General features: G+C 40.3%; 1 protein-coding gene across 5 annotated transcripts in view; it reads left to right on the plus strand.

The window, feature by feature from the left end:
- Window positions 1-10,652, plus strand: part of asap1b (ArfGAP with SH3 domain, ankyrin repeat and PH domain 1b) — a 65,590-nt gene that overhangs the window by 49,828 nt on the left and 5,110 nt on the right. For 2 of the 5 annotated variants that reach the window (XM_008396644.2, XM_017301862.1), the window contains 8 exons: window positions 187-278; window positions 349-535; window positions 1,845-1,930; window positions 2,285-2,400; window positions 2,498-2,565; window positions 3,744-3,851; window positions 5,372-5,600; window positions 10,129-10,293. In XM_008396644.2, the coding sequence (XP_008394866.1) occupies window positions 187-278; window positions 349-535; window positions 1,845-1,930; window positions 2,285-2,400; window positions 2,498-2,565; window positions 3,744-3,851; window positions 5,372-5,600; window positions 10,129-10,293 (1,051 nt within the window). Of the gene's footprint in view, window positions 1-186; window positions 279-348; window positions 536-1,844; window positions 1,931-2,284; window positions 2,401-2,497; window positions 2,566-3,743; window positions 3,852-5,371; window positions 5,601-8,652; window positions 8,722-10,128; window positions 10,294-10,652 lie in introns of all 5 variants that reach the window. The other 3 variants (XM_008396646.2, XM_008396647.2, XM_008396645.2) reach the window with 2 other exon arrangements.

The raw sequence follows: 10,652 nt of genomic DNA on the forward strand, positions 1-10,652 counted from the left end.
CATCCATCCATCCATCCATCCATCCATCCATCCATCCATCCATCCATCCATCCATCCATCCATCCATCCATCCATCCATCCATCCATCCATCCATCCATCCATCCATCCATCCATCCATCCATATTAATTACAGCTTGTGAATTGTAATAACCTGATCTGACTGCATGTTTCTGTCTTTCTCTCAGTTGGCCAAGAATGTAGGAAACAGTAGTTTCAATGAAATCATGGAGGGCAACCTTCCCTCCCCTTCTCCGAAGCCAAACCCCTCAAGCGACATGTAAGTACTTCCTCCAATCGGGCGTCTCCTTCACAGAAAACCTTCTTGAGAAACTCGACTTTGTCCTCAGGACGGTGAGGAAGGAGTTCATCAATGCCAAGTACGTGGACCACAAGTACGCGAAGAAGACGTGCACGTCGGCGGCGGCCAAGATGATCGAGTTGTTTGAGGCTATCCAGACCCGGGACCTGCTGGCTCTCATCCAGGTCTACGCCGAGGGGGTGGAGCTGATGGAGCCGCTGCCGGAGGCGGGACCGGTAAGTGGGACCGCTGCGTCACTACTGAGCGTGTCCGGAGAGTCCTGTTGGTACAAGAAGACAAATGTTTCTGCACAGCCATGTTTTTATTTTTCGTTCCATTTTGCTTTCTTAAATCCTAGATCAAGCTGAAAGGCGTGCTCTGGAAATGAACGCATTTAATTTAAAATGACGATTAACTTTTATTTTCCTTCTGTAGAGAAATGTTTGTTTAAGCCAGCTGATCCAGACATATGAATTATTCAGTCATTAAAAGTTAAAGTAGACTCAAGTGTTGTATTTAACTAGGTTCATCCAAAAATACCAAAGAAAGCATCTTAAGCATGCAGATTATGTATTATAGAACCAAGATAGGCTTATTGTAAATCATAGAAATGCACAAACATATGTAATATAACCACTTAAAACTCCCAGCAGTCCACAGATCTAGAGGGTTTCATCATTAAGCGACTTGAAAAACCCAACAATAAGATATTTTAAGCGACTGGAAAAAGTCTGAGTCATCTTACAGACTTTACCACAGCAGGTGCTGCTAGCCAGCAAACCGCTGCCACTTAGATCTGCAACATCTGTGCCGATTCCTGAGTCCCTTAAATGGCGACACATGTGCTCTTGTGTCTATTCTTTTCGTCTTTTATTTATTTTGCCGCACTGCCCTTTTCCTGCAGTTTGCTCTCCGTTTGCGGCGCCTCTTCAGGCGTTTAATAAAAGTTAAATAACGGGCGGTGGAGACGGCACGCATGATCAGATTTAATCCGACGTAAATGGGTCAGGGTTTTACAATGCCAACACGGTAGTTCCTCTGATTAAAAAATTAGGTGTGCGACGGTGTAGCAGAGTAACAAGGATGAGAGAGGATGTGATTTGGTGACGAAGGGAGCTGCTGCTGCTGCTGCTGTCGTCTGCACTGTGAAGTCTGAGTCACCACTATCTGATCTGCTGCTGTCAGTAACTCCGATTGCCGCAAAGTGACATCCAAACCCCGGCTTTGCGCGACATAAAGAGGCTAGTCCATCCTTTGACCTTTTCAAAGGTGGATGCAGTAATTATTTTCTCATATTTCCATCCCTGTTTGTGAATTTAAAATCTTTTTTAGAAGCAAAATTTACAAAAACTCAGCTTTAACAATGCAGAATTGCTATTTTTCGGAGCCATTTTGTTTACTGCAGTTTGTTTAAATCCTCAAACAACCTCTCACACACACACCGCACACACACACACACACACACACACACACACACACACACCCCAGAATACAGAATGGATGTTGCCTCAGTGTGGCTCTGTTGTGTTTGATGGCCCCCTGCAGGAAGCTGGAGAGACAGCTCTGCACTACGCCGTCCGGACCGCCGACCAGACCTCACTGCATCTGGTGGACTTCCTTGTGCAGAACAGGTAGCGAAAAACTAATCCACACATGTGTGGATTAGCACTCTATATCTGCAAGAGAAGGAAAACTTGTCTGCAGAAGCAAATTGTATTAGTCTCTTTATATATATATCTATATATATATATAGCTGACGAGCAGAGGTAGGCTTAGTGCTGCTCTGCTCAGATTCCCACAAGGCAAAAAGAAATGGGTCAAGCTCTTGCTCTCTGCTTTAATTTATTCCCTTTTTCCAATTGCTTATCCACCACAGATAAAGCTTTAAATAATAACCTCACTTATTAAATGTAATTTCTTAAAATGTTGCGTAATTACATGTCACAGACGCAAAAAGTGATGAATCAGAGTGGTTTTTCCTGCAGTGGTAACCTGGATAAGCAGACCGAGTGGGGGAACACCGCCCTGCATTACTGCTGCATCTACGAAAAGCCCGAGTGCCTCAAGTTGCTCCTGAGAGGCAAGCCGGCCACCGACATCGGTGAGTCACGCTCATCCTCTGCCGTCTGTGCGCGCGCATCAGCCTCAAAGTGTTAATCATTTTCTTCTTTTTTTTTTGCCTCTTTCCCTTTTCTCAGCCAATCAGAACGGAGAGACGGCCCTGGATGTTGCCAGGCAACTGAGGAACACTCAGTGCGAGGAGGCAGTAAGTGCAGCTGGAAACGATGGATGTCGGAGGAGAAAATACAAAAATAAACCCTCCGGTTAAAGCCATGAAAACACACTAAAAACATAAACATCAGTTTGGTTAAGTTAGAGATTTTTGGAGCTTAAAACAAACCAGATAGGATTGATGCTGAGGAGAAATGGAGGTGTTTAGACAGAACACTAGATGGCAGTGTTGAGTCTGTGTTGAGCCTCAGGCAACTGGGACAACAGAGTGGAAGAAAATGTTAATGTGCTTGTTATTAATGCAAATATGAGCAGACTGTTTCGTACCCACTGTATGTAGAATTTAAAATACATTTTACATAAATTTTTTTAGACATACAAAAATGTTCAAACACCCTTATTTTGCCTAGTTGCAGCAAACTTCAATGTATTTTGTGTTTTACCAACACAAAATAGTGCTTGATTGTGAATTGGACAAAGAAATTTAAAAAATTTCACAACACTAAACATTAATCAACATTGTGATGTGTAATGACGGCACTTTTTGTTGATTTTTGTGTTTTTATGATGTGAAGAACTTTGAACTGCCTTGTTGCTGAAATATGCGATACATATAAACTTGATTGGTTGATTGATTCACAAATATACAGCTGAAAAGTGTGGCATGCATTTGTATTGAGCCCCTTTTATTTTAACATCCCTAGTATTAGTTCTGCAACTGTAGATATCTTCATCCTAAAACATGGTGATGAAAGTATCATGCTGTGGCTTTACTTTAACATTTTCGGTATGTACATTAACACACATGGTAAAAGATTTGCAGCTGCAATTGCAGAAACAGGAAGTTCTGTAGCTGGATACAAATTTTTAGTTGCGGAATAAAATGTTTAGAACTGTTTTTGTTTGTTTCCACTTGTTGCAACCCAGCTCATCAAGCTCTAACTGGTTCTAAAGGAAAGTGGTTTAATCGTTTCCTTTTGCCAGACAGAAATATAAGCAAACAATAAGACCAAGACCCTTGAAGTCTTCTCAGTTATGCTTTACTTTGTGTTGGTTTTTCACAAAATGCCACTAAATTCAGTAAATATAAAGAAGTTAAATATGCGTAAATACTTTTGCAGATCTAACTCGGACACGAAAGGTAGGGTTTTTCATAAAGCATAATTTTAGATGTTGATTTGTGTGTTTTTGTGCTTTTTTTCTCTGATTCAGCTTGTCCAGGCTGCAGAGGGGAAGTTCAATCCTCACATCCATGTGGAGTACGAGTGGAGCCTCAGACTGGAGGAGATGGACGAGAGCGACGACGACCTGGACGACAAGGTGATGGCGACACGGTGTTCATGTCTCCACGTCTCCTGGTTTTAAGAAACTAAATTTAAAAATGGAAGCATAAAAATCAAAGCCAGGCCTTTGCTGCCTTAATTTAAATTAACTAATTAAATAGATTTTAATGCATTAGAAATGTTCACACAATTATTCGCATTTTTCTTTTGTACATATAAAAAGTATTGAGTGTTTTTGTTCTCGTGGTATTGTATTATTTCAGGTGGTGTGCTTCACATTTTTGCTCACTTGGACTTTCTGCTTCCATCCTCATGTACGACCTTAAATGAGTAAAGTTGTAATTAATGAATGTGATGGAAATCTATCTTTCTAAATACAAAAATAATTATAATAATAATAAAAAAGGTATTGAGCAGGAACCTTTGTGTTGTGTTTCTGGTACGGCCATAAATCTGACGCACAAGCGCAAACAACAGCGATGGACAACGAAGCTGCGTTTCTTTCCGCACTGAGAGTTAAGTCTTGTTTCAAAAAACGATCTGATGTGGCGTTAGAAAGGGTATTGTTGTGTCGATGTACAATTTTTAGATAAATTGCGGGGGTCTTAATTTAATGCTGTCAGCCGATTAAAACATTTAATCAGATTAATCAAACTGCCTAAGTTTGTAAGCACTAGATATAAATATGTACACAGTTGTGGTTCTTGCAGGGATGGTGTTCTGGGCAAGCCACACTCCAACCAATTAGAATGCCAGAAATTATCTGTTTGTTTTCCTTTTTAAGCAGAAAGTAGTTACCGTATTTTCCGCACTATAAGGCGCACCTAAAAACCTTCAATTTTTTCAAAAGCCGACAGTGCGCCTTATAATCCGGTGCGCCTTATATATGGACCAATATTGAGCCACAACAGGTCTAGCAACTGCGGTAAGCAGCCGCCGACTTCATTTTCCCCGTAGAAGAAGTGCACGGCGCATGCTGGGATAGTTGTCAGAACGCTGGTTTGTTATTAAATTTTGATAATACATTTAAAGCCAGGGGGGGCGGAGGTAGAGAGACAGAGACTGCGACTGCAGTGTGTCGGTTGGTCTGTGTTACCCAGAAAGCAGTTGGGCACAATATCGCAACACCGTGAGTGAAACAATGACTGGGGCAGACAACTATATAAAGTACTCGGGGACCACTTCTTTACAAATGTGGATGTGTAATAATAGAGTACGGAACAAATTGGCAACCCAAACTGAGGCGTCTATAGCCTTATAATGCGGTGCACCTTATATATGAAAAAAGTTTTAAAATAGGCCATTCATTGAAGGTGCGCCTTATAATCTGGTGTGCCTTATAGTGCGGAAAATACGATAATATAGTCTCCCAGGATTCAACAGCAACTTAGGAAAACTTACTCCTCTGCATACAAGAAGCAGTCAACTTGTTCAGGGGACAACTGACAGAGAAGATATATTTTATTTTCTTGTTCTTAATGCCTCAGTTTTCCAGGTTTTTATGTTCAGGAAGTCATTTTGAGACTGATCTGTGTCTTTGTCCGGGTCCCTCTCCAGCCCAGTCCCATCAAGAAGGACCGCTCTCCCAGGCCGCAGAGCTTCTGCCACTCCTCCAGCCTGTCCCCCCACGACAAGCTCTCCCTGCCGGGCTTCATCAGCCAGAGGGACAAGCAGCAGCGGCTCTCCTATAGCGCCTTCACCAACCAGATGTACAGCGCCTCCACCGACCTCAGCTCCTCCCCTGTGGCCGACGGGCCGCCGCTGCCGCCCAGGAACCAGGGCAAAGGTCAGACATGCCTGCTCCGAGAGCGTCCGCTGTTATTCCAGCCGGGTTTCTGAGTTTATCTGCTTTTTGAAATTCAAATTCAGGATCCTGCAGATATCGATGCAAATGTGAGCTTCTAATCCAAGGAGGCATAAAAGGCTGTGCACTGAAAAAACTCAAAATCTTACCAAGTGTTTTTGGTCAAGTTTATAGTCCAAATATCTCAGAACAATTGAAATAAGACAAAACCGACAAGTAACTTTTTTAGCAAGATATAGGAGCTTGTTTTAAGAAATAATTCCTTAATATTGATGACAAAGTTCTAGTTTTGCTTGTGAAATAATCGAGGGAGTGAAACAAGAACTTTTTTCATCAATATTAAGGAATTATTCACTAAAAACAAGCTACTATGTCCTATAAATTTACTTGCAAGTTACTTTTGTCTTATTTCAATTCTACTAAAGTATTTACACTAGTAACTTCACCAAAATATAGACTTTGTGTTTTTGCAGTGTGTGTTATTACTGTAGAGAAAATCTGTACATATATGGTTCATTATCAAGAGAGAATTAGCAGCAGGTTAGTGGGAAGTTTCCACTTTGCTCAGTCTCCACACACACACACGTACACACACACACACACACCCTGCAGTGGTATGCAGTCTGTCAGCACACAGATCAGAGGGCGGAAATCAGGTGTCATTAGGATTACTTATAAAGTAAACTTGGAGGAAAACGCAGCCTCAGGAGAAGGCAGGTGATGATTGTGTTAAAGAAAGGGACGCTGGAAACACACCTTGTCCAATTATGGTTGTTGTGCCGTCTCTGCAGTATTGCAATTAAAAATAACACTCTTCCCTCTGTCACAACATCATCAGTGTCAAAAGCATCACAAAATGCTGCATAAGCCGTTTAATCTGTTGTTATTCCAGCGTCAGCTGCAGAGCAAAACAGACATTTAAGCTTCAAGCTGCAGTTAATACAGTTGTCAAGAATTTCATTATAGCTCTTCTGTTTCTTTTTGAAGAGTTTTCTTTCCCACACCAGTTTTTTTTTATTTACAGCAACACCTTGTTTATTTTTGCTGACTCCTACTTATGTCAGCCAATATCTCACTTCATACAGTGTCTTTTATTCACTGTATGTAAACATCTGTTTTTAACTGTATATTACAATTAGCACAATTAGCCCAGTTAGCATTACTACCTTTGCTTTACTCTGTGTGGCCTTCCTGTTATCTTCTCTCTCGACTTCATTTAAAACTTCCCGCATGTACTAACATTGTGTATTTTTCACTCAGTAACAACTTCCACAGTAAAGAGTTTAGCTGTTAGCTTGAGCCAGTAGCATTAGTATGTGGTTTGTTCACTAATCAGGAAGTATTATTGAGTTTCAGACCAGGAAGTCACTGATGAGGACTAAAAAGGCTGAAAGATTTTGAGCTGATTTCTTTTTGCATCTGTAGCCATTGTTGACTGGATAAATGTCTGAGTTATTAAGTTGAATTTAAACTAAATAGCACCTCAGTTATTTCCAATAACGGAAGAAATATTAACTTTTTAGCTTTCAGAAAAATGTCAGGGTGAGACTTTATGATCTGATGCTTAGGCTAAGTTGGAAAATGGAAAAGAACAAGTATATCTGTGAAGTCATAAAGAATACTAGTGTTTGTAATTGTTAAAATCAGTAATGTAATCTCAAAATAAGAATACATTTTTTCTTGTGTTCCCAAAACATCTGGAGTTGAACTCAGCTCAGCCTGTTGAAGTGTGAATTTGTTCAAATCTAATAAAGAGCTGAACTGTGCTGCTTATGTTGGCCTGAAATCTAATCAGAGTTGGCCGTCTCACGGTGGACGTCCCAGCCTTCAACTGACCTCTTTGTCACGTAAACTGGTCTCTAACTGAAGACATTTCTGTCCATTTATTTACAACTCTGTGCCTGTTTCTGCTGTTAATTGGGAAAGGAAATGAACTCTGTTGGTTTGTAGGCTTGAAAAAGATACCCACACCAATTGAACTTTTCCACATTTTGTCACAAACTTCACTTTTTTATGATTTTTTATTATTATTATTGTTATAATTTACCAGTATCAACCTATGAGTAGGCTATAATTGTGAATATGACTTTTTAAAAATTGTCAGAAATTTTCATTCAGCCCCTTGAGTCTTTTCTGTAGAAGCATATTTAAAGGCTTTTGCCCATTCTAGCTCAAACTCAGACAGATTGTCACAAAATTTTAACTGGATTTTATTCTGGAATTTGACTAGGCCAAACCATCCCATTAAATCTCAGTCTGTAGAGAAATCTGTTTGGATGTGAAGTCAGAGCCAAGAGTGGTCTGATTGTGATTTAAACTTCATTCATAATTTTAGAGGCATGCTTTTCAGCCACTGTTTATGTCCTGATTTACCACGTCTGGCTTCTTCTGGTGAATAATTATGACACATGACTCATCAATGACATAAATGTTGAGTTTATGTCAGACTGGAGACGCTTTGAAAACAATTGGATGCGTACCTTTGTGGCACAATTTGGATTTTTTTTGGGGGGTGAAAATATCAGAGTTGAACCATTGAGATTGCTGTGAAAAAGTTGGATTTGGTGGGTTTCCTACAGAAAATGTGGATTTCTGCAGCTCCTCCAAAGTCTGTTTAGAAGTTCCTTTGTTATATAATATTCCAATGAAATGAGTTAAAGTATGTGGTTGACAATATGTGAAAAAGTTTGCGTAACAGCTCAAAGGTTCAGTTGTTTTTTTTTTTTTTGCTCTCTGAAGCTGATTTTAATGAATAGCTGCAGTTTGTTGTTGTAGGGCAATGTTAGATAGATAAAGTCGATCTTTGAGACAGTAAGCAACATCCACAGATTAACCCGCTAACTCTTCAGCTTGTTCGCCATTTTCTCTTCTCTTTTTGCTTTGCTTGTCACTGATAAGGTTTCATCTTATTTTCCAGCGTGTGTGTGTGTGGGAGCAGCTCTTCATAAAGGCCGACTCGCTCAGAGATTCTCTCCCACACTCCTCATCTCCGCTCTGTTTTTCTTTCTCTTTTTTTGTTTCTCTATTCTTTCAGCTCCACACTTGGCATTCCTTGGCTCTCATTCGCACTACGCCACTCTGGCTGGCACCCGACCATACATCAGTGAATATCTTGGTTTAAGTTCTTCCCTCCTTTTTATCCCTTTGGTTTGTTTCCTTCTTTACAGCTCAGATGTGCAGTTTGGTGGCTGAACCATGTAGGCTCGCTATTACTGCTTGCCTATGTTATTTTTTAATCTTTCTGGAGTGATGCCCTGCCGTTGCTGAGCTGTAAACCTTTAACCACAGCTGATTGCTCTCTGGCTGAGCTCTCTACTGGCTGCTTTCATCCTACTTTACATTAGTAAACTAGTGAGTCCCATTAGACATAATTCAGGAAGAAAACCTCAACAAGCATCCCGAATCCATCCTTTCACCAGTGGCTTATATTTGTATTCAGATAATTTTGCTGTTTTGTTCTGACTCCTCCATCCCCGCTTTGGGGATTATTTTTGTTGGGTTTGTTTAGGGCTGGACAATAAATCAATAACAATATATATTGCAATAGACGTATGATCAATATCAGTAATTAATACATCTGATAGGATATTCAAAATATAGAGTATTCACTGAACTCCTTATAGCTAGCTAGCTAAACAAGGAATCAACTAACTCACTCATTCTTTGGTTGCCTAGCAACTGACACAATCTTTGGTTGCCTAGCAACAACTTGTTGAGTAACTTGCGCAGCAGCAGTTGCCTCATGACTGGTTAAAAATAAGCTTAATAATAACGGCGTGAATTGAAAACTGTGGATAAAACCAGAACGTTTTATCACAATAACTAATTTACCTGGACAATAAATTGTCCCAGAAGTTATTGCGATAAACGATAATATTTAATTTTTGGGAGAATTTTAAAGAAATATAATGCTTATGTTGAGGAAGTCAGCAGAATGTTTTCCAACAGAAAAATGAATGAATGACAACAGTTTGTCTTCTCTCTCCCCTTCAAAATAAGAGTCTAAATTCTGGTGTGAAATGTATACGTTTGTGTCCGCCACAATGGCAAAATAATCTCAAAGGTAATTAAACTTTAAATTCTAATGAACATTTAATACTGGAACTGAAAGACGTTTTAAATATGTCCAAGCATCCAAAGCCAAAATAAATTAATAAAACAACATAAACAATAAATAACATTAAATATGAATGATCTGTAAACCAGTGCGCCAGACTGAAGACATTCATCATCCAATTTTTTGGTAGAAAGAAAGAAAAGAAAAAAAAAAAAAAGATAAATAATACAAATGGAAATTATCATGCATTTAATTGATTTATTGCCGGAAAAATTATGCCACCATTTTGGTAGTATTTCAGATATTGAAAAGAAAAAACTGATCAGTAATTATAAATATTGACCAATATGAAATGCTTGTATCGTGATACTTTTTCAGCCATAGCGTCCAGCCCTAGGTTTGTTTGATTCGTTGACTTCATCGCCTCATGTGTCTTATGTGTCACTCCTCCAGCTCCTCCCCCATCCGGCCCTTCCTCCACACTCACACCAGGAGGCAGCTCCACCCTGTCCAAGAAGAGACCTCCGCCCCCGCCTCCTGGACACAAACGCACCCTGTCCGACCCACCCAGCCCGCTCTCTCACAGTCCGCACAGTAAAGGGGGTGCAGTAACCGGGGGTGAGACCGCAAAGCACACGAGAAACAGCAGCTAGCCGGCTCGACTCGGGATCTCCGCTCCAGATATCAGATGGAAATAAAGAGCTGTTGTTTGAGATTAGGAGCCAGTATTAGAAACACAAAGTCATTTTCTCCATCAGACTTCTAAAGAGTTTCCTGTTGGTGAAGCTTCAACCATATTTAGACGGTTTGTTAGCCTCTTCCTGTTGGGAAGTAAGAGTTTCTATACAGGATGGAGACATAGACGAGACGTTCTCTGAATCTATCCATCCATCCATCCATCCATCCATCCATCCATCCATCCATCCATCCATCCATCCATCCATCCATCCATCCATCCATCCATCCATCCATCCATC

The sequence above is a fragment of the Poecilia reticulata genome, linkage group LG20 (assembly GCF_000633615.1).
Source record: "Poecilia reticulata strain Guanapo linkage group LG20, Guppy_female_1.0+MT, whole genome shotgun sequence".
Lineage (NCBI taxonomy): Eukaryota > Metazoa > Chordata > Actinopteri > Cyprinodontiformes > Poeciliidae > Poecilia > Poecilia reticulata.